Here is a 25519-nt window from a genome sequence, read left to right as displayed (position 1 = left end):
ACTGAGGAAAGAGACAGCAGGCATCCATACTAAAAACAACCCTTACACCAAAAATATTAAAACCACACAAGCTACACAGGGCTGCTCCTACATATAAACAGCCCTCCAAGACCACAGTAGATAAGTGTTTCTCCTAAACTCACAGAGTAAGGGAAATATAAGTAAAACAAAGAAGCAGAGGGACCACTCCCAGTTAAAAGACCAAGAGAATCTCCCTGAAAGAACAAACAATGAAATAGACCTCTTCAGTCTAACAGATGCTGAGTTCAAAAAGGAGATAATGAAAATACTGAAGGAATTAAGAAAGTTTATTGACAGAAATGCAGAATACTGTAAAAAGGAGCTAGAAACTATAAAGAGGAGCCAAGAAAAATTAAAAACTCATTTGCTGAGATGAAAGCTGAGCTAAAGGCAATGAACAGCAGAATGAATAATGCAGAAGAACAAATAAGTGATCTGGAAGATAGAATTATGAAAATCACCCAATCAGAACAGCAAATAGAAAGGCAAATTAAAAAAAAAAATGAAAGCAATATAAGACATGTATGGGATAATATAAAGCTTGCCAATCTACCCATAATAGGGATTCCAGAGGAGAAGACAGAGAAAAGGGGATCGAAAATGAATTTGAAGAAATTATGGCTGAAAACTTCTCAAACCTAAGGAAGGAAACAGAAATCTGGGTACAGGAAGCAGAGTCCCAAACAAGATGAACCCAAACAGACCTACACCAAGACATATTGTAATTAAAATGGCAAAAGTTAAAGAGAGGATTCTGAAGGCAGCAAGAGAAAAACAAAGTGTTAGTTACAAGGGAACCCCCATAAGGCTATCAGCTGATTTCTCTACAGAAACGTTACAGTACAGAAGGGAGTGGCAAGATATATTCAAATTCCTAAAAGGAAAAAATGTGCAACCTAGAATACTATACCCAGCAAGATTATCATTTAGAATAGAAGGAGAGACAAAGAATTTCTCAGATAAGCAAAAACTAAAAGAATACAGCAATACTAAACCTATCCTAAAAGAAGTATTGAGAGGTCTTCTCTAAATAGAAGAGAAGCAAGAATGTATAGAAAAGAGAAAATCACAATTGGAAAGTAAATCACTTAAATAAGTCAGTACACAGATTTTTTAAAAATCAAAACATTTTTGTGAAAATGATGACAATGAACAGCAAAAGGATAAACATGAAGATGTAAAAGAGGACATCGAAATCATAAAATGTGGGGAAGGAAAGTAAGAAAATGTAGATTCTTTTTTTTTTAGAATGTGTTTGAGCCTATATGACTATCAGTCTAAAACAAGTATATATAGGAAGGGGTTAACATACTTGAAAAACAGAATAACCACAAATCAAAAACACACAATAGATTCACAAAAACCAAAAAGAACACAAGCATAAAATAAAAGGAAATCATCAAACCACACAAAGAAAAACAAAAGGAAAAAAGAAAGGAACAAAGAAGAAACACAGAATCAACTGGAAAACAAGGTTTAAAATGGCAATAAATACGTATCTATCAATAATTACCTTAAATGTCAATGGACTAAATGCTCCAATCAAAAGACATAGAGTGGCGGATTGGATTAAAAAACAAAAGCCTACAATACGCTGCCTACAAGAGACCCACTTTAGGGCAGGAGACACACATACACTGAAAGTGAGGGGATGGAAAAAGATATTTCATGCAAACAGAAATGACAAGCGGGGGGTCACAATACTCATGTCAGACAAAACAGACTTGAAAACAAAGGCCATAAAGAAAGATAAAGATATATCACTATATAATGATAAAAGGATCAATACAAGAAGAGAATTTTACACTCATTAACATATATGCACCTAATACAGAAGCACCCAAATATATAAAACAAATACTAACAGACATAAAGGGAGAAATTGACGGGAATACAATAATAGTAGGAGACTTTAACACCCCACTCATATCAATGGAAATATCTTCTAGACAGAAAATCAATACGGCAACATAGATCCTAAATGATAAAATTGAGCAGTTAGACTTAACTGATATTTTCAGGACATGACAACTAAAAAAAACCAGAATACACATTCTTTTCAAGTGCACATGGAACATTCTCTAGGGCTGACCATATACTAGGGCACAAAACAAGCCTCAACAAATTGAAGAGTATAGAAATTATCTCAAACATCTTTTCTGACCACAATGGCATGAAACTAGAAATCAACCACAGAAAAAGAAATGAGAAAAAAACGACTACATGGAGACTAAACAACATGCTATTAAAAAAACAGTGGGTCAATGATGAAATCAAAGAGGAAATTAAAAAATACCTTGAGACAAATGACAATGAAAACACAACCAAACAAAATCTATAGGATGCAGCAAAAACAGTTCTTAGAAGTTCATAGTGATACAGGCCTTCCTCAAGAAACAAGAAAAACCTCAAATAAACAACCTAACCTACCACCTAAAAGAATTACAAAGAGAACAAACAAAACATAAAGTCAGCAGAAGGAAGGAAATAATAAAGATCAGAGAGGAAATAAATAAAATAGAGATTAAAAAACTACAGAAAAAAAATAATAGAGCTGGTTCACTGAAAGGGTAAACAAAATTGACAAACCTCTGAACAGGCTCACCAAGAAGAAAAGAGAGAGAACCCAAATAAACAAAATAAGAAATGAAAAAGGAGGGACTTTCCTGGTGGTGTAGTGGTTAAGAATCCACCTGCCAATGCAGGGGGCATGAGTTCGATCCCTGGTCTGGGAAGATCCCACTTGCCACGGAGCAACTAAGCCCATGCGCCACAACTACTGAGCCTGCGCTCTACAGCCTGCGAGCCACAACTACTGAAGCCCGCGTGCCTAGAGCCCACGCTCCACAACAAGAGAAGCCACCACAATGAGAAGCCCATGCACCGCAACAAAGAGTGGCCCCCGCTCGCCGCAACTAGAGAAGGTCCGTGCGCAGCAACGAAGACCCAACACAGCCAAAAATAAATAACAAAATAAAAATAAATAAATTTATTTTTAAAAAAAGAAATGAAAAAGGAGAAATCTCAACTGATACCACAGAAATACAAAAAAAAAAAGAAAAAAAAAAACGGTCAGAGAATACTATGAAAATTATATGCCAACAAATTCAACAACCTAGAAGAAATGGACAAGTTTTTAGAAACACAGAGCCCACTAAAATTGAATCAAGAAGAAACAGATAATTTGAACAGACTGATCACTAGAAGTGAAATAGAACCTGTAATTTTAAAACCCTCTACAAACAAAAGTCCAGGACCAGATGGCTTCACAGGCAAATTCTACCAAACATACAAAGAAGAACTTTTACCGATCCTTCTCAAACTCTTCCAAATGATTGAAGAGGAGGGAACACTCCCAAAGACATTCTATGAAGCCACCATCACCCTGATACCAAAACCAGACAAAGATACCACCAAAAAAGAAAATTAGAGGCCAAAATCTTTGATGAATATAGATGCAAAAATTCTCAACAAAATACTAGCAACCCGAGTCCAATACACATAAAAAAGATCATACACCACAACCAAGTGAGATTCATCCCAAGTTCATAAGGATGGTTCAACAAATGCAATTCAATCAATATGATACACCACACAAACAAAATAAAAAACAGAAACCACATGATCATCTCAATAGATGCAGAAAAAGCATTTGACAAAACTGAACATCCATTCATGATAAAAACTCTTACCAAAGTGGGTATAGAGGGAACGTATCTCAACATAATAGCAAAATTATGACAAACCCACAGCCAACCGAATACTCAATGGTGAAAAACTGAAAGACTTCCCACTAAAATCTGGAACAAGACAAGGATGCCCACTCTCACCACTTCTACTCAACATAGTATTGGAAGTTCTAGCCCCAGCAATCAGACAAGAAAAAGAAATGAAAGGTATCCAAATTGGAAGGGAAGAAGTAAAACTGTTATATGCAGATAACATGATACTATATATAGAAAACCCTAAAGACTCCACACAAAAACTACTAGAACTGATAAATGAATTCAGCAAGGTAGCAGGATACAAGATTAATATACAGAAATCGGTTGTATTTCTTTACACTAACAATGAAATATCAGAAAGGGAATGTAAAAAAACAATACCTTTTAAAATCACACCAAAAAAATAAAATAGGAATAAACTTGACCAAGGAGGTGACCTATATGCTGAGAACTATAAAACATTAATAAAGAAATTTAAAGATGATTCAAAGAAACAGAAAGATATCCCATGCTCTTGGATTGGAAGAATTAATATTGTTAAAATGGCCATACTACCCAAAGCAGTCTACAGAATTAATGCGATCCCTATCAAATTACCCATGACATTTTACACAGAACTAAAACAAATAATTCTAAAATTTATATGGAACCATAAAAGACCCAGAATTGCCAAAGCAATCCTGAGGAAAAAGAACAAAGCAGGAGGGGACTTCCTTGGTGGCACAGTGGTTAAGAATCTGCCTGCCAATGCAGGGGACACGAGTTCGATCCCTGGTCTGGGAAGATCCCACATGCCGTGGAGCAACTAAGCCCGTGTGCCACAACTACTGAGCCTGCGCTCTACAGCCCACAAGCCACAACTACTGAGCCCATGTGCCACAACTACTGAAGCCCACATGCCTAGAGCCTGTGCTCTACAAGAGAAGCCACCGCAATGAGAAGCCCGTGCACCACAACGAAGAGTAGCTCCCACTCGCCACAACTAGAGAAAGCCTGCGCACAGCAACAAAAACCCAACACAGCCATAGATAAATAAATAAATAAATAAATAAATAAATAAATAAAATTTTAAAAGAAGAACAAAGCAGGAGGCATAACTGTCCCAGACTTCAGACAATACTACAAAGCTACAGTAATCAAAACAGTGTGGTACTGGCACAAAAACAGATATATGGTCAATGGAACAGAATACAGAGCCCAGAAATAAACCCACACACCTACAGGTAAATAATCTTCGACAAAGGAGGCAAGAATATACAATGGGAAAAGGACAGTCTCTTCAGCATGTGGTGCTGGGAAAGTTGGACAGCCACATGTAAATCAATAAAGTTAGAACACACCCTCACACCATGCACAAAAATAAACTCAAAATGGCCTAAAGACTTAAACATAAGACATGACACCATAAAACTCCTAGAAGAGAACATAGGCAAAACATTCTCTGACATAAATCGTACCAATGTTTTCTTAGGTCAGACTCCCAAGGCAATAGAAATAAAAACAAAAATAAACAAATGGGACCTAATCAAACTTACAAGCTTTTGCACAGCAAGGGAAACCGTTAAGAAAATGAAAAGACAACCTACTGAATGGGAGAAAATATTTGCAAACAATGCAGCCAACAAGGACTTAATTTCCAAAATATACAAACAGCTCATACAACTCAAAAACAAAAAAACAAACAACCCAATCGAAAAATTGGCAGAAGACCTTAATAGACATTTCTCCAAAGAAGATATACAGATGGCCAGTAGGCACAGGAAAAGATGCTCAACATCTCTAATTATTAGAGAAATGCAAATCAAAACTACTTGAGGTACCACCTCACACCGGTCAGAACGGCCATCATTAAAAAAATCTACAAATAACAAATGCTGGAGTGAGTGTGGAGAAAAGAGAACCCTCCTACACTGTTAGTGGGAATGTAAGTTGGTGCAGCCACTGTGGAAAACAGTATGGAGGTTCCTTAAAAAAGTAAAAATAGAAGGGAATTCCCTGGCGGTCCAGTGGTTAGGACTCCACGCTTTCACTGCTGAGGGCCCGGGTTCGATCCCTTGTCAGGGAACTAAGATCCCACAAGCCGTGTGGTGCAGTCAAAAAAAAAAACAAAAAACCTAAAAACAGAATTACCATATGATCCAGCAATCCCAATCCTGGGCATATATCCAGACAAAACTATAATTCAAAAAGATACATGCACCCTATATGCAGAGCAGCACCATTCACAATAGCCAAGACATGGAAACAACATAAATGTCCACTGACAGATGAATGGATAAAGAAGATGTGGTACATATATATGCAATGGAATACTACTCAGCCATAAAAAAGAACGAAGTAGGACTTCCCTGGTGGCACAGTGGTTAAGAATCCGCCTGCCAATGCAGGGGGTACAGGTCCAAGGCCTGATCCGGGAAGATCCCACATGCCATGGAGCAACTAAGCCCATGTGCCACAACTACTGAGCCTGCGCTCTAGAGCCCGCAAGCCACAACTACTGAGCCCGTGTGCCACAACTACTGAAGCCCACGCGCCTAGAGCCCGTGCTCCACAACAAGAGAAGCCACCGCAATGAGAAGCCCGCGCACCGCAACGAACAGTAGCCCCCACTCACCGCAACTAGAGAAAGCCTGCACGCAGCAATGAAGACCCAACGCAGCCAAAAAAAAAAAAAAAAGAACAAAATAATGCCATTTGCAGCTAGAGATTATCATGCTAAGTGAAGTCAGAAAGAGAAAGACAAATACCATATGATACCACTTATATGTGGAATCTAAAATATGACACAATTGAACCTATTTATGAAACAGAAACAAACTCATAGACATAGAGAACAGACTTGTGGTTGCCAAGAGGGAAGGGGGGTGGGGGAGGGATGGAGTGGGAAGCTGGGGTTAGCAGATGTAAGCTATTATATATAGAATGGATAAACAACAAGGTCCTACTGTATAGCACAGGGAACTATATTCAATATCCTGTGATAAACCATAATAGAAAAGAATATTTTTTAAAAAGAATGTATATATATGTATAACTGAATCAGTTTGCTGTACAGCAGAAATTAACACAACATTGTAAAGTCAACCATATGTCAATAAAAAAAAGAATAGAATGTCAAAGCAGTACAATACTATTATAAAATAAAAGCTCTAGTATTTCACGTTAGCTCATAGTTTATTATACTTCCCAAGTTTCCCATCTTTAAACAACTATGCCAAGAACAACCTTTCAACATATTAAAAACTCTTCCCCAAGTCACTAATATGTTAATAAAAAGGCTTCCATTATCAAAACAGGTAAATATGTATAGTAATCACAAACGTATAATCCAAAAAAATCCTTTACCTCCACATGTCAGAATACAAAAAGTACGACTTCCTTCTTCTGGTTACTTTTTGCACAATTACAATATAAAAATATGGCCTATCACTACATTATTCTTCTCAATCACTTTTGAGATTAATAGATGACTTATGTGGTGTTCAAGAAAGTACATACCAAAGAAAAGACTTTGTGTCAGAAATACAAAAATCTCTAATCACTAATATGTTTAAACTAAAATTTTAGTTTTTAATTTAATATTTAATTTTTCATTCAATAGTAAATGGTTCGTTCATAAACAGTAATTGTTATAGTCTCATGCTTTTATAAATAAAACATTTAATCAAAGGAATAAATAATTTTCCACAAAAGTTAAAGTATCAGGAACTCTTATTAATAATTTTGTATGTTATATTCTGAAGTTTAAAACCATTTCAAATTTATATTTATTCACTCATTTGCCTACTATGTGAAAAGCACATAAATAAAATATTAGCTCTCTTAAATAGTTTACAATTTAGTTGGAGAAACTAATTGGTATACAATAATATAAAGAAGACCACATAAGAATGCTGAGCCAAGTAGAGACAAAATTATGTAGGAGTACAGAACAAGGTACAATTAATTGTGGCCATGGGAGATAGCAAATATGAAGACTTCACAGAGGAAGGAGCATTGGTGCTATGTCTTGAAGAATAAGTAGGTATCCAATAAGGCAAAGACGGGATTCTAGACAGAAAGAAGAACATGAACAAAAGCACAAGTGTCATGAAGATGTATGTTCAGGGAACAGCAAGTATTTCCATGTGGCTGAGGCAGAGAGTGAGTAAGAGGATGTAGAGGTCACTTAGGATGTGGGCAGACACACATGACCTCAAATGACATGCCAAAGAGTCTGGCCAATAGTGGTGCGTAATAAAATGTTTGTGCTGAACTAAGCTGAAATATAATAGCTGTGTAGGTTCTACACAGCTAGTCACTCCTCTTACCAACCTTGTAACCAACAGACTGAATTTCTGAGGCCTATTCGTCTATGTTCTCCACACAAATAGAAAGCATCAAAATAAATAATTCACTTATATATTAAATAAAGAATACTCACTGAAAATAATTATTTCTTACCAATGTAAGGTTGGGATTTTTGTCAGTTAGATATATCTAGCACCTAGAAGAGTGCCTGGTATATAGTAGGTATTCAACAAATATTTATTTAATAGACCATGATATATTTTAGCTACATACATGCTATCTTTTCTAATAGTAATAATAATCCATAATCAATACTGGTAAAGTTACCATACAGAAATTGGTTCTGCATAACAAAATGATCTTCAAACCCCAACTTACAGTCCATTTCTTTGAATAATAAAATAAGTTAATACCCAGAGTCCAACCCATACCTGACTTAGATGATGACATTTGGGAATTTTTGAGTTGGTGATACTTAAATGAGATTTTGGATTTAGAATTGATCCTGGAATGGGTGAAGACTTGAGAATGTTGGAGTGAGATAAATGCATTTTGTGTATGAAACAGACATCAATTTTAGGGGGCCAGAGAGTGGACTATTGTGGGTTCAATAGTGTCCCCCCCACCAAATTCATGTCCACCCAAAACTCCAGAATGTGACCTTATTTGGAAATAGGGTCTTAGCAAAGGAGCTAATACTGGAGTAGGATAAACCCTAGGTCCAATATTGGTGTCCCTACAAGAAGAGAGGATATACAGAGACACACAGGGGAAGAAGACCACATGACGATGGAGGCAGAGATTGAAGTGATGAAGCTACAAGCCAAGGAACACCAAGGATTGTTAACAAACACCAGAAGCTGGAAGAGAGTCACAGAATAGATTCCCTCTCAGAGGCCCTAGAGGGAATCACCCCTGCCAACTACTTGATTTTGGACTTCTGGTCTCCAGAACTGTGAGAGAATAAATTTCTGTTGTTACAAGTCAACAAGTTGAGGATAATTTATTGTGGCAGCTCAGGCAAATAATACACATAGAAAAAGGAATTTTGCAGATGTAATTAAGGTCTCAAATTAGCTAACCTTAAGCTATGGGTATTATCTCAGTGGACCTGACCTAATCACAGGAGCCATCCAGGTCTACAGCTTAGAGACAGAAGAAATCAGAGATTCAAAGCACGAGCAGAGTATAATGCATTATTGTTGGCTTGAAGATGGAGGAATGGCAAGTGGCAAGGAATGAATGTGGTCTCTAGAAGCAGAGAGCAATCTTGGATTGATAGCCAGCAAAGAAACAAGGACCTCAGTCCCACAACCACAAGAGTGAGGTTGGAAGCAAATTTTCCCCCAGAGTCTCCAGCAAAGAATTCATCAGGCTGACATCCTGAGCAGAGAATCCATCCATGCCATCCAGACAACTGACCTACAGAACTCTGAGTTAATTAACAGGCACTGTCTTCAACTGCTACATCTGTGGTAATTTCTTAAGCATAAATAGAAAACTAATACACAATGGCTCACATTTAGTGAGGAGAAATGCCAGACTGTCATGGCAGACAGTGGAAGATAGGATTAGAAGCCTCAGAGGAGTGAGCTTGCTTCAGTGGATGTACTATTAGGGCTCAAGAACTCTCCAGAGGACTATGTTGAGAGGAGGACCCAGAAGATACACATTTTATCAGAGCAACAGGGAGTGTGCTGCTGGGAGGGCACTAGCAGCACTCATAAGTTCACTGGTGGCTTCCCTCCCTAGGCCAGGGCTGACAGTAGGAGAGGCCATTATAGAACTGGGCTCACTGACAGCAATGAGAATAAAGATCCTGAAACAACAGAGACTAAGTGGGCAAAGTACCCATCAGAAGCCAGGTGTATGTGATTACTGATTATCTTAATGAGCACCAAGGCTAGAAGAGCAATCCAATCCCACTCATGCACTGCTTATCTTCCCTATACTCCACCTTTACTAGTAATAGAAAATCAAAACACAGAATACAACCTATCAGTACCTAGCCCTCAAGCTCAAAGACTGTTCACTATCAGAAAATATTTAGCATTAATTCACCACCGTGTTAAAATGTCAGATGAGAAAAAACATTTGATTGTATCATTAAATGCTGCAAAGGCTTTTGATAAAACTAGGCATCCATTAGTGATTTTAAAAATCTCTTATTACGATCCTGGCATAAGTATAGACATACAGATCAACGAAACAGAATTGAGAGGCCAGAAATAAGCCCATTCATCTATGATCAACTGATTTTCAACAGGGGTGCCAAGACCATTCACTGTAGAAAGAATAGTCTCTTCAACAAACGGTGCTGGGACAACTGGATATCCACATGCAAAGGAATGAAGTTGGACCCCTACCTCATAACATATACAAAAATTAATCAAAATGGATAACAGACATAAACGTAAGAGCTAAGATTACAAAATGGTTGGAAGAAAACATAGGCATAATTCTTCATGACCTTGCATTAAACAACAGTTTCTTAGATATGATACCTAAAGCACAAGCAATAAAATAAAAAACAAATAAATCGGACTTCTTCAAAATTATAAACTTTTATGCATCAAAGGACATTATCAAGAAAGTAAAAAGACAGCCCACGAATGGGAGATAATAATTGCAAGTTATATATGTGATAAGAGTATGATAGTACAGAACATATAAGGGAGTCTTACAACTCAACAATAAAAAAGACAAATACAGTCATCCCTTGGTATGAGGGGGATTGGTTCCAGGACACCCCTTGGATACCAAGATCCACAGATGCTCAAATACCTTATATAAAATGGTGTAGTATTTGCATATAACCTAAGCACATGCTCCTGTATACTTTAAATTATCTCTAGATTACTCATAATACCTAATACAATGTAAATGCTATGTAAATAGTTGCAGCAAATTCAAATTTTGCTTTTTGGAAATTGCTGGAATTTTTTTCCAAATATTTTCAATCTGCAGTTGGTTGAATCCTCAGATGTGGACCCCTCAGACATGGAAGGCCAACTGTAACACAATTTTTTTTTTTAATAAATTTATTTATTTTATTTATTTATTTTTGGCTGCGTTGGGTCTTCGGTGCTGCGCGCAGGCTTTCTCTAGTTGCAGCAAGCAGGGGCTACTCTTCGTTGCAGTGTGCAGGCTTCTTGTTGCGGTGGCTTCTCTTGTTGTGGAGCATGGGCTCTAGGCACGCAGGCTTCAGCAGCTGTGGCATGTGGGCTCAGTAGTTGTGGCTCGCGGGCTCTAGAGCACAGGCTCAGTAGTTGTGGCACACGGGCTTAGTTGCTCCGCGGCATGTGGGATCTTCCCGGACCAGGGCTCAAACTCGTGTCCCCTGCCTTGGCAGGCGGATTCTTAACCAGTGCGCCACCAGGGAAGTCCCGTAATACAGTTTTTAAATGGGCAAAGAACCTGAAGACATTGTCCAAAGAAGATATATAAATGGTTAATAAGCACATGAAAAGAAGCTCAACATCATTAGTTCCCAGGAAAATTCAAATCAAAACCACAGTGACCAAGACTGGCCAAGATGGCAGAGTAGGAAGACTCTGAGCTCACTTCCTCTCAAGAGCACACCAAAATCACAACTATCTGCAGAACAACCATTGATGAAAAAGTCTGGTACTTACCAGAAAAGATCTTCTACAACTGAAGACATAAAGAAAGAGCCACAAGACAGGTAGGAGGGGCAGACTTGAAATACAGCTAAGTCCCATAACCCCAGGTGGGTGACCCACAAATTGGAGAATAATTATATTGCAGAGGTTCTCCCACAAGAGTGACAATTATGAGCGCCACGTCAGGCTCCCCAGCCTGGGGGTCCGGCACCAGGAAGACAAGGCCCCAGGGCATTTGGCCTTGAAGGCCAGTGGGACTTAATTTCAGGAGTCCCACAGGACTGGGAGAAATAGAGACTTCACTCTTAAATGGCACACACAAAATCTCACATGTTCTGGAACCCAGGGAAAAAGCAGTAATTTGATAGGAGCCTGGGCCAGACCTACCTGCTGGTCTTGGAGAGTCTCTCAGAGAGGTGAGGGGCGGCTGCGCTCACCCTGGGTGCACAGACACTGGTGGCAGCCATTCTTGGGAGTTCCTTCTACCACATGGATGCTGATACTGGCAAACACCATTGTGGAATCCTCCCTCTAGCTCATTAGCACCAAGACCTGGCCCCACCCAACCCAACAGCCTTTAGGTGCCAGTGCTGGGACAAATCAGGCCAAGCAACTAATTGGGTGGGATACAGCACCACCCATCAGCAGACAGACTGCCTAAAGACCTCCACATCCGCCTCTGGACAAGGTCCTGCCCAATAGAGGGCCCAGGGTCCATTTCCAACCACCAGTGAGCAAGCACCAGCCCCAGAATCCTCTGGGCCTTGCCTGCTCTAGCCTCTGGACCAGGCTGACCCAACGTGGGCAGACACCAGATGCAAGAAAACCACAATCCCACAGCCTGAAAACCTATCCTGTCCAGACCAGGCCAGACCCTGCCCTGGGACCAGCTGGGCCCTGGCCCTGCCCACTAACAGGCCAACAGAAGCTTCAGGACACCCCAGACTCTGTACCCAACTGTGTCAGGATCTGCTCCCCTTCCCTGCCTCACCCCCAGGCATGTTATATCAGCTCTGGGATGTCTGGGCCCTGCAACCAGACTCCAGGACCTGGCTCTTGATGTCAGTAGTCCAGCACTAACCCCAGGACCCAGCTTCAACCACCAGTGGGTGGGCATCCCATTGATTTTGTAAGGTTGTGTTTTCATTTTCATTTGTCTTGAGGCATTTCCTGATTTCTTCTTTGATTTCATTGTTGACCCATTGGTTTCTTAGTAGCATGTTGTTTAGTCTCCATGTGTTCATTCTTTTCCTGTTTTTCTTTCTGTGGTTGATTTCTGGTTTCATACTGTTGTGGTCAGATAAGATGTTTCAAATAATTTCTATCCTTTTAAATTTGTTGAGGTTTTTTTTTATGACCTAGTATGTGGTCTATCCTAGAGAATACTCCGTGTGCCCTTGAAAAGAATCTGTATTCTGGCTTTTTTGGAAGTAGTGTTCTGTAGATATCAATTAAGTCCTACTGATCTATTGTGTCATTTAGAACCTCTGTTGCCTTACTGATTTTTTTTCTGGATGATCTGTCCATTGATGTCAATGGGGTGTTAAGGTCTACTATTATTGTATTATTGTCAGTTTCTCCCTTTGTATCTGTTAGTATGTTCAAAGAACTTATACCTACCCTTCTCAAACTATTCCAAAAAATTGAAGAGGGAACACTCCCAAATTCATTCTGAAGCCACCATCACCCTGATACCAAAACCAGACAAAAACACTACAAAAAATGAAAACCACAGGCCAATATCTCTGATGAATATAGATGCAAAAATCTTCAAAACAAGATATTAGCAAACAAAATCCAACAATACGTAAAAAGGATAATACACCATGATCAAGCTGTAATCATTCCAGGGTAGCAAGGACAGCTCAATATACGCAATCAATCAATGTGATACACCACGTTAACAAAAGGAAAGACAAAAACCACATGATCATCTCAATAGACAGAAAAAGCATTTGACAAAATTCAACACCCATTCTTGATAAAAACTGTCACAGAAGTGGGTATAGGGGGAACATATTTCAACATAATAAAGCCATTTATGACAAACCCACAGCCAACATAATACTCAACAGTGAAAAGCTGAACGCCTTCCCACTAAATTCAGGAACAAGACAAGGATGCCCAGTTTCACCACTTCTACTCAACATAGTATTGGAAGTCCTAGCCCCAACAATCAGATAAGAAAAAGAAATGAAAGGTATCCAAATTGGAAGGGAAGAGGTAAAATTGTCACTATTTGGAGATGACATGATACTCTATATAGAGAACCCTAAAGTCTCCACACAAAAACTATGAGAATAAATGAATTCAGCAAGGTAGTAGGATACAAGATTAACATACAGAAATTTGTTGCATTTCTTTACACTAACAATGAAATTTCAGAAAGAGAAAGTAAAAAAAAAAATCCTATTTAAAACTGCGTCAAAAAAAATACCTAGGAATAAACTCAATCAAGGCAGTAAACACCTATATGCTGAAGACTATAAAACTTTGATAAAGAAACTGAAGATGATTCAAAGAAATCGAAAGATATCCCATGCACTTGGATTGGAAGAATTAATATTTTTTAAATGGCCATACTACTCAAAGCAATCTACAGATTTAATGCAATCCTTATCAAAATACCCATGACATTTTTCACAGAACTAGAACAAATAACCCTAAAATGTATATGGAACCACAAAAGGCCCGGAATTATCAAAGCAATCCTGAGGGAAAAGAACAAAGCAGGAGGCATAACCCTCCGGACTTCAGACTATACTACAGAGTTACAGTAATCAAAACAGTGTGCTGTTGGCACAAAAACAGACATATAGTTCAGTGGAACAGAACAGACAGCCCAGAAATAAACCCACAAACCTATGATCAATTAATCTTTGACAACACAGGCAAGAATATACAATGGATAAAAGACAGTCTCTCTTGAAGACTTGTTGATGTGGTATTGGGAAAGCTGGACAGCTACATGTAAATCAATGAAATTACAACACTCTCTCACACCATGCACAAAAATAAACTCAAAATGGCCTAAAGACTTAAACATAAGACATGACACCATAAAACTCCTAGAAGAGAACATAGGCAAAACATTCTCTGACATAAATTGTAGCAGTATTTTCTTAGATCAGTCTCCCAAGGCAATAGAAATAAAAACAAAAATAAACAAATGGGACCTAATCAAACTTACAAGCTTTTGCACAGCAAAGGAAACCATTAAAAAAATGAAAGGACAACCTAAGGAATGGGAGAAAATATTTGCAAACAATGCAACCAACAAGGACTTAATTTCCAAAATATACAAACAGCTCACACAACTTAACAACAAAACAACAAACAACCCAATCAAAAAACTGGCAGAAGACCTTAATAGACATTTCTCCAAAGAAGACATACAGATGGCCAGTAGGCACATGAAAAGATGATCAATGTCACTAATTATTACAGAAATGCAAATCAAAACCACAATGAAGCATCACCTCACACTGGTCAGAATGGCTGTCATCAAAAAGTCTACACATAATAAATGCTAGAGAGGGTGTGGAGATGTTCCTCTATTTTTGCCATATTACATTCTTAGAACCTTATCCCTGACAGACAAATCAAGAGTCATCCACACTAATGATTTTGGTTATATACCTGCAATAATTCTCTTTGCCAATAGATGGAGATTTAGTTAATGCTGTGTTGAGAAGCTGGCAGAAAAAAGGTTGGCTGTTAGCTACCAACAAGAATTACTAAATAAGGAAGTAAAGTAAGAAGGGAAATACGGACGTGGTTAACAAACATGTCCACCTGTGAACTGGCAAAGGAAAAATATCAAATTAAAAGGAGAGAGCAAACCATATACATATTAAGATGCTACTATAAGAATTACAGGAAAAGTTCAGAACAGGAGAAATAAGTAAAAAATAGGAGACATTTTTAAATACCTTATTAATTGTCACAGTCTTGAAGAACTAATTGGTATCATATAGTAATCTTAAATATACTCCTTATCTTGATGTCCAGAGTTTGGATGGAGTATTACTGTTTTTCTTCTCTGCCCCTAGTTTATTACAGCATTTTACCCAGAAGCTACTATGGTTATTCAAGCTATTCTTATCTTAGTCCTTGTGGGTGCCAAAGGCTAAATGGGTCTAAGAAACACATGTTTTCAGATAATAAACATTCAATTTTCTCTCTATTTTCTAAGGTTATTTTATACTCTTACTTTTCTTCTACTGAAGCACAGACGTATCTAAAACTCAGGGTATAAAGTTTATACTCAATTTATCCAGAAATCAATCAAGTCAACGCCCAAATGCCTTTAGCCTTATTTAACAATAACAACAAAAACAAGAATCTTTTAGTGTACAAGAGAATGCACATGCCAAGCCATTGTAAAGGCTTTACAGAATCTACTTTAAAGTTGTAAGAAGTTAGGCTATTTGGTCATATTAAAGTCTAATAAAAAGGAACTGAAACGTCTTCTACTTCTAACTCAGAAAATCAAAATTTTTCACTTTCAAAAACATTTGGTTGAGGTGTTTAGAAGAATCCTTCCTTTCTTACCTATAAGATTGTACTTTAGTCCCGTGGTCTTGAAATTCCAGTGCTTTCTTAACAACAGCTTCATTTTCTTCTGGATAAACTGAACATGTGCAGTAAACAACTGCTTGAGCTCTAGTAACTACATTTAAAGAAGATGGAATTAATATAATGACCCCATTAACAATCCTAAACAAATCTGTTATGTTTTCAAACGTCTGTCTGTACTAATACCACATGGTTTTGATGGGAATTATTTCTATAGATGCTTGCATGGCTCCCCTTTAAAGCATGTATTAGTAATGTAGTCTGTGGCCAATAAATAAAGTAAATCTAACTGGATTGTATGGAAATCTAATCAATGTGACCAACCTAATTACAAACACAAACAAATAAATACTGCAGATTACCATAAGCTTGACACTTCCAGCTATTCTTCCACAAGCCACATCACGTAACTAGTTAAAAGGACTCTAGAAACAGACAGACTTAGACATGAATCCCAATTCTGTAACTTACTGCTGTATGAACCTGGGAAAATTACTTAACTCTCCAATTCTTCAACTGTAAAATGAGGTAATATTACTACCTGCAACTCGCTCACTTATTCACACTTACTGAGCACCTACTACGTGCTAGGCAGTGTTCTCACCATTCAATATACACATACAAAAATCCCTACCCCAGGGAGCTTACTTTCTATGTTTCATTGACATAAGACATAAATAAATAAGAAAATTAGGGAATTCCCTGGTGGTCCAGTGGTTAGGACTCAGCGCTCTCACTGCCAGAGGCCCAGGCTCAATCCCTGGTTGGGGAACTAAGATCCTGCAAGCCACGCAGTGGCACAGCCCAAGTAAAAAAAAAATATATATATATACACACACACACACACACACACACACAGATATATATACAGCATTAGGAAGTGACAAATGCTATAGAGCAAATCAAAGCAGATACGGAGGACAGTTGGTTTCAAAAGATTATCCTGCAATTTTAAATAGAGTAATCAGAGAAAGAAGTTTAAAAATGCATTATTTACCAACTTCCTCATCTTCCAATCAACTCATTTCATAGATCATATACATACTATCATATTCAAATTAATATTTTTTAATAACATCAATTAAAGGGGCAGAACTCCTCTGTGTTTTCTATTTTGCCTTATTTCTACTTCACATATGCTATATCTTCATATATTAAATCATCTATACCCTATACTTACCTTTGAGCCTTTGGAGGTCAGGATTTATCCACACTCCTATCCCTAACAACCAGCTTAATATCTGACCCAGAGTAGGCATTTGATAAACATGCACTGAATTAATAAAAGTTTATATAATTTCTCAGAGACTTCTAGATTTCCATATCTAAGTGTGGAAGGGCATTGGTACTCAAAATCTAAATGGTACTCAAAATCTAAATGCAGTGATTGAAGCAATAATATAAATACTTAAAGAGCCTTGTTACTCAGACTTAAAGAGATCTAGGCCTTACCTGTAATTGCATCTCTCTGTTCTCTTTTTAGTACTAAGAGAAGTAAGAGTTTGATTAAAGTTGGGATTATAGAAGAGTTAGGGGCAGGCACAATGACAATGGAAAAATTACATCGAGTAAGAAGACAAAGAAATAAAGAAGATGAAACTGTACAACAATGGATGTATGTAATTATTTTACTTTAGCATTAAAGAAAACTGTAAATTATTCTTGCTAACCTATGCTTAAAATGATAGTAAAGCATATATTTTTGAGAATTAAATTGGTAAAAATAAATATTTTGTTATTTGAAGGAACTGAGTGTTCCGAAAAATTCACTTATGGTTCACACATCATTGCCTGAATATAATAGATAAATGAAGTATTAATGTTTCTAAGATTTACAACATATTTTCAGATTACACTGATAACAAACTTACATTTCATTGCATGTGTTAGCTGTTCATATTGCTGTTGAGCAAGAATATGAAGTTTATCTTCTGACGGGCCTCCTTGAGAGAAATCTTTAAGTAAACCTGTATCTAAAAGGAAATAAATGCTTTTAAATATATCACTATTAGATGTTTTTCATATATTGCTATTATCACATTATTTAATATTTTCCCTATTAATGACAGTTTTCATGGAAAATATTTATTAAAAATAAATAGGCAGGGGACTTCCCTGGTGGCACAGTGATTAAGAATCCACCTGCCAATGCAGGGGACACGGGTTCCAGCCCTGGTCCGGGAAGATCCCACATGCCGTGGAGCAACTAAGCCCATGCACCACAACTACTGAGCCTGTGCTCTGGAGCCCGCGAGCCACAACTACTGAAGCCTGCATGCCACAACTACTGAAGCCTACGTGCCTAGAGCCCATGCTCCACAACAAGAGAAGCCACTGCAATGAGAAGCCCGTGCACCGCAATGAAGAATAGCCCCCGCTCATTGCAACTAGAGAAAGCCCGCACACAGCAATGAAGACCCAACCAAAAATAAATGAATAAAAATAAATAAATTTTTTAAAATAAATAAATAAATAGGCAGTATTGTATAAAAACTGAATTGATAAAGGTAATTTTGCTTAGTTTTAATATTATTTTTCCTTTTTTCTCCAAGTTCTTATGATATAGTCATCCAACCAGCCAAAATAAGTCGTTTAGGTATAAAAAACAGAATACAGTCAGTCTGGGTACTAATAGAGGGAAAAAAGATTTATTTTCCAAGGTAGAAACTGATGGGCTATAGTCAGATCTGAGTAAGAAAGAACACAAAAGGATACAGTTAAAAACATTAACTTACTGAAAGAAATTTTGGAAGAAAAAACTAGAGGGCCCGTGTGCAGCAACGAAGACCGAATGCGGCCAAAAATAAATAAATAAAATTAATAAAAAGAAAGAAAGAAAGAAATTCTTATAGTAATTCTTTAAATTTCTGAAACTATTTTTAAAATATTTCTCGATAATATTAACTAAGATATACTGAATACTACTCTATATAGAGTATTTTATTCAACAACCCCTTGAAGCATTATTATCCATTTTAACATTGAAAAAACTGTTCAAGCATACATTAAACAACTTGTCTAAGGTCACATAGCTACTAGTTGAGAGCCAGGTTCTAGCTTGGCAATCTGACCAACCTTCTAACCCCTGTTTTATTCTGCCTCTCAGTAACTCCCTGCAGTATGAAAGCCAATTATTTATACCATATATTTGGCTATTCCCCACTCCAGTAATATCACTAAAGGTTAATTAAACTCCATTTCTTCCCAATTTAGTTTTACACTTCACATTCTTCTCTTTCATCACTTTTTAAAGGACTATTTACCCATTATTATACTCTAAAACCATATCAGCTTACCTTTTTCACCCCATTTTAAAATAATTCCAAGCTGTTAGCAGAGATTGACTTCATACATTCCTCAAATATGATAATTTTTATGATAAACATTCTAAAATTGGTTGTAATGTTTTTCAATGTTAAATTGTTTTTCAAACTAATTCATGATTTCTCACGAATCTAAGTCTTTTGGATTCATCCCCACTAAATTTATGACTAATATTTCTACCATAATCACTAGGTCAGCAGTTCCTTATTTGCTCTGGCTATTACCTCATCAAAGTACAGTTTCCTTCAAAACCCTCCTTTTTTCCAGGTTTGCCAAAGACCACTTCTTGGCTTATCCGGTCACCTCTTCAAGGATTTCAAAATATTACCAATATCTAGGAAACTTTTTTTTGTTTTTTAAATAAATTCATTTATTTATTTATTTTATTTTTGGCTGCGTTGGGTCTTCGTTGCTGCACGCGGGCTTCCTCTAGTTGTGGTGAGTGGGGGCTACTCTCTGTTGCGGTGTGCGGGCTTCTCATTGCGGTGGCTTCTCTTGTTGTGGAGCACGGGCTCTAGGCACGCGGGCTTCAGGAGTTGTGGCTCCCAGGCTCTAGAGTGCAGGCTCAGTAGTTGTGGCGCACGGACTTAGTTGCTCTGTGGCATGTGGGATCTTCCCGGACCAGGGCTCGAACCTGTGTCCCCTGCATTGGCAGGCGGATTCTTAACCACTGCGCCACCAGGGAAGCCCTAGGAAACTTTTTACTTTCCCTCTTTTCGTCATTTGTAGTTCCCTTTGTGCTTCACCCACACCCCAGCGTCTAAATGATTTTTACCTATGGTTTATTTTGTTCTGCATTCCTACTTCAAGATGACCCAGGATAAGGCCAGAGTCTCACAGTATTCTAAGCTCTAGTTCTCTTAACTGGAATGCTTATTGTAGCTGCAGCTATTTCTTCCCCTCTTCTTTCAAAATCTAATTATTCTTTGATCATTTCCCAAAGTTAGTGTGGGAATTTTCTCAGTCTACCATACTCCCATCTGAGTTGGTTAGTCTTGGAAAGAAATTTTCTGTAGCAAGACAGAATTCCACATAGTTCAGTATAAGCCCAGTTAAAAATTGTGTGGTATAGTGCAGGGGTCCCCAACCCCCAGCCACAGACTAGTAGTGGTCCGTGGCCTGTTAGGAACTGGGCCACACAGCAGGAGGTGAGCAGTGGGCAAGCAAGTGAAGCTTCATCTGTATCTACAGCCGCTCCCCATCACTCATATTACTGCCTGAGCTCCTCCTCCTGTCAGATCAGGGGCAGCATTAGAGTCTCATAGGAGTGTGAACCCTACTGTGAACTGCACATGCGAGGGATCTAGGTTGCATGGTCCTTATGAGAATCTAATGCCTGATAATCTGAGGTGGAGCTGAGGTGGTGATCCTAGCGCTGGGGAGCGGCTGCAAATACAGATTATCATTAGCAGAGAGGTTTGACTGCACAGAGACCATAATAAATCAATTGCTTGCAGACTCATATCAAATCCCTATCAGTTTTACAGATTGCCAACAAACACATGAAAGAATGCTCAACATCATTCATCATTAGAGAAATGCAAATCAAAACTACAATGAGATATCATCTCACACTGGTCAGAATGACCATCATCAAAAAATCTACAAACAATAAATGCTGGAGAGGGTGTGGAGAAAAGGGAACACTCTTGCACTGTTGGTGGGAATGTAAATTGATACAGCCGCTATGGAGAACAGTATGGAGGTTCCTTAAAAAACTAAAAATAGAACTACCATATGACCCAGCAATCCCACTACTGGGCATAAACCCTGCGAAGACCATAATTCAAAAAGAGTCATGTACCAAAATGTTCATTGCAGCACTGTTTACAATAGCCAGGTCATGGAAGCAACCTAAGTGTCCATCAACAGATGAATGGATAAAGAAGATGTGGCACATATATACAATGGAATATAACTCAGCCATAAAAAGAAACGAAATTGAGTTATTTGTAGTGAGGTGGATGGACCTAGAGTCTGTCATACAGAGTGAAGTAAGTCAGAAAGAGAAAAACAAATACCGTATGCTAACATATATATATGGAATCTAAGGAAAAAAAAAAAAAGGTCACGAAGAACCTAGAGGCAAGACGGAATAAAGACACAGACCTACTAGAGAATGGACTTGAGGATAAGGGGAGGCGGAAGGGTAAGCTGTGACAAAGTGAGAGAGTGGCATGGACATATATACACTACCAAACGTAAAACAGATAGCTAGTGGGAAGCAGCCGCATAGCACAGGGAGATCAGCTCGGTGCTTTGTGACCACCTAGAGGGGTGGGATAGGGAGGGTGAGAGGGAGGGAGACGTAAGAGGGAAGATATATGGGAACATATGTATATGTATAACTGACTCACTTTGTTATAAAGCAGAAACTAACACACCATTGTAAAGCAATTATACTCCAATAAAGATGTTAAAAAAAAAAATCCCTATCAGTGAGTGGCAAGTGACAATTAAGCTGCATCTTATGGAGTAGACTGGACATAAGCAACACACGTCGGGTGTCACTGTCTCCCATCACCCCCAGATGGGACCATCTAGTTGCCGGAAAACAAGCTCAGGGCTCCCACTGATTCTGCATTATGGTGAGTTGTATAATTATTTCATTATATATCACAATGTAACAATAATAGAAATAAAGTGTACAATAAGGACTTCCCTAGTGGCGCAGTGGTTAAGAATCCGCCTGCTGGACTTCCCTGGTGGCAGAGTGGTTAAGAATCAGCCTGGCAATGCAGGGGACACGGGTTCGAGCCCTGGTCCGGGAAGATCTAAGCAACTAAGAGCAACTAAGCAACTAAGCGGAGCAACTAAGCCCGTGCGTCACAACTACTGAACCTGCACTCTAGAGCCCACGAGTCAAAACTACTGAGTCCGTGTGCCACAACTACTGAAGCCTGCATGCCTTGAACCCATGCTCCGCAACAAGAGAAGCCACCGCAATGAGAAGTCCGCGCACCACAACGAAGAGTAGACCCCTCTCGCCACAACTAGAGAAAGCCCGTGCACAGCAACAAAGACCCAACACAGCCAAAAATAAATAAATAAATTTTTAAAATTAAAAAAAAAAAAAAAGCGCACAAAAATGTAGTGTGCTTGAATCATCCCGAAACCATCCCCCCACCCCAACCACCGGTCCGTGGAAAAACTGTCTTCCATGAAACCAGTCCCTGGTACCAAAAAGGTTGGGGACCACTGGTATAGTGGAATTCTTTCTATAGTGTAGTATAGTGGAATGCTTTCTATAGTGTAGTATAGTGGAATGTGCTAACTAATCTGAATTTGAATCCCAGCTTTGAATCTAGCTACATGACCTCAGGCAACTTGCTAACTTTGTCTGAATCTTGGGGGGTTTTTTCCCCTTTATAAAATGGAGATAATTAAATAACACTATCCTCACAAAATTATTGTGAATATTAAGTTATAATGCATGAACACTTCCTAGATATTGACTGGGGCATAGTTGCGCTCCATAAATATTAGTTTCTTTCCCTCAATTACTTTTTCTTCATTTTAGATTCTGTCCTTGCTAGAAATAGAAAACAGTTACTCAACATATTCTGAATGTTGGTGGAATGTCTTCTTTGTCTAATATTCTAGTTAACCGTATCTATGCCTTTCACTATAAACAAGGGATTAGAGTAAGAAGCAATTTCAGTTAACACACTGTGATTAAGAGCATGATTCAAAGGGCTAGAGTCAGAGCAGTAGTGTTTGAATCCAGGCTCTGACACTTACTAGTCAAAAGACTCTGAGAGGCTTCAACCTCTCTTGAGCCTCAGATTCCATATTTATAAAAGAGAAATAATGAGTAACCAATTCACTGAGTTCTTGTGAGGATTTGATGAAATAATCCAAGCAAAGCATTTAGTTCAGTGCCTTATACATAAGTGCTCAATAAATGTTAATGTTAAATAATATTTCTTAATTTATTAAAGAAGCAAATAAAATATTCTCAGAATATTTAATCTGAGATATTCGTATCATAAAACATACATACTGGGGGTTAAAGAAGTCTTGAGTTTGAAATAGTCTAATCATGATTTAATTGGGATCATCTTGGAGCACAGACTCTAGAGTCAGGCAGATCTAAATCTGAATCCTAGCTCTCTTACCAACTAGTTATGTGACTTTATAAAAATGAATGAATCTTTCTGAGTCTCAGTTTTTTTATCTATAAAATGCTGAAAAATGTTAATGCCTATATTTTGAGCTCTGGTATATGCCAGCATAGCATACTGGCATCTGTTCTGATTGCCTACATCACTCCAATTATTGAACATTTTGAATATTCCCCTTGCCCATATCTCACAGAACTGGTATAATAAAGATTAAATGAGGTAATGGATGTAAAATACTTTATCCATATTAAGTGCTTTATATATGGTAGTTACTCATTAATCAGATGTATCTGATATGTCATCTTAATGATTTTAAATAATTTCATTTAAAAAATATTAAAATTTCAATAATTTAGAAATTAAAAATTAAAGCAAGTACCTTCATGCTCATTTAAAATAAATTCTACTGGATTGCTAACACCCAGTCCTGAACAACGAGGTAGCAGCAGAATCACTTTAACTTTCTGTAACCTATGATCCTTTGATTCAAGATTAATAAATGTCTCATGAAGTATTTCAATATCTGGGAGAAAAAACACAGAAAATGTATGTTAAAATATTAATTAAAAATCTTAATGCAGTATGTAATTATATCTATTTATCATTGTTCATTTTTAAATCCTCAACCCCACAAGAAGTCATTTTAATGCAGTCAGAAAAGAGGATTATTTTCTGATAACATCCTAAAGTTAATACGTGAATTCTCTTAATAGAGTTCTTTCTCCTTTACTTGAGAGAATGATTTTGAAGTTTAAATATCTTCTACATTAAATATAATTTAAATTTTCCATTCTGAACTTCAGATTCCATTTAAAGCAGTATGGTATAGTGGAGGGAAATGGCTTTTAGAGGCAGAAATACCCAAGTTTGACTCCCAACTTCACTATTTACTATCTGTGTGACTTATTCTCTCTAAGCCTCAATTTCCTTATTTGTAAAATGGGATAATAATGCCCACACCTCATCTAATTGTAGTGAAGATTGAGATAAAGTAGTTAGGCTTAGCATGGTGCCTAGTATACAGCAAATGCTCAGTATTGGTTTCTCCCCTTCCCATTTTTTAACCCCTTTTATATTCTATTTTTCCCAGAAAAAAATTTTTTATTAGCATTTATATTTTCATTTAGCATTTTATAATTTTTATTTAGACACAGTCTAAAGGCCCTCAGGAACCTTATAATTTAAGAGTGTCTGCCTTCCCTCAGGTTATAACTATCTGTGACCCTATCTTAGGGCCACCCCTTCACTTCTGCAATGGCTCCCATTCCCCTCATCTGCTGAGGAGTCGCTCTTGAAATTGCCCTACACAACCCTTCTCTTGTCTGATCAATTCTTCCCTCTTTCTAGTCTGTCTCTTTTGAAAAAAATTTTTTAATCAAGTGGGCCTTTTTCTTTTTTCCCCTATTTTTAACTTTTTATCGTAAAAGTTTAAACATATTATGTCAAAAATAGACATAATATGTAATAAATTCTCAAGTACCCATTATGGTGCTTCAACAATGAACCATTCATGCCCCATCTTGTTTCATCTATATCCACACCCACTTCCACTCCCCCATATTATTTTGAATCTATAAAATATTTCACCATATATCTCTAAAAGATAAGAACCCCTTTAAAAATACAACCCCATACATTTAAAAAAGTAATTCCTTATTATCATCAAATAATAATGGCATACAATCGTGGCTCAAATTTTCCAATAGTCTCACACTTGTCAAATTTTTTTTTACAGTTTGTTTAAATCAGGATTTAGATAAGGTACATACATTGCAATTAGTTGATGTCTTATTTTAAATTTCTTTTTGTTTATAGGTACCCTCTCCATTTTTTC

The 25519-nt window shown here is 37.6% G+C and overlaps 1 protein-coding gene across 1 annotated transcript in view; it reads right to left on the bottom strand.

The window, feature by feature from the left end:
* NSUN7 (NOP2/Sun RNA methyltransferase family member 7) overlaps positions 1 to 25519 on the bottom strand; it is a 58046-nt gene that overhangs the window by 2412 nt on the left and 30115 nt on the right. The window contains exons 7-9 of the mRNA XM_061191337.1: positions 24065 to 24208; positions 18109 to 18210; positions 16214 to 16331 (exon numbers count right to left, since the gene is read on the bottom strand). Coding sequence (XP_061047320.1) covers positions 16214 to 16331; positions 18109 to 18210; positions 24065 to 24208 — 364 coding nt within the window. The remainder of the gene's footprint in view (positions 1 to 16213; positions 16332 to 18108; positions 18211 to 24064; positions 24209 to 25519) is intronic.

The sequence above is a fragment of the Eubalaena glacialis genome, chromosome 5 (genome assembly GCF_028564815.1).
Source record: "Eubalaena glacialis isolate mEubGla1 chromosome 5, mEubGla1.1.hap2.+ XY, whole genome shotgun sequence".
NCBI lineage: Eukaryota > Metazoa > Chordata > Mammalia > Artiodactyla > Balaenidae > Eubalaena > Eubalaena glacialis.
Note: the sequence above shows the minus strand (reverse complement) of the source record. Positions and strands in the feature narration are given on the sequence as shown.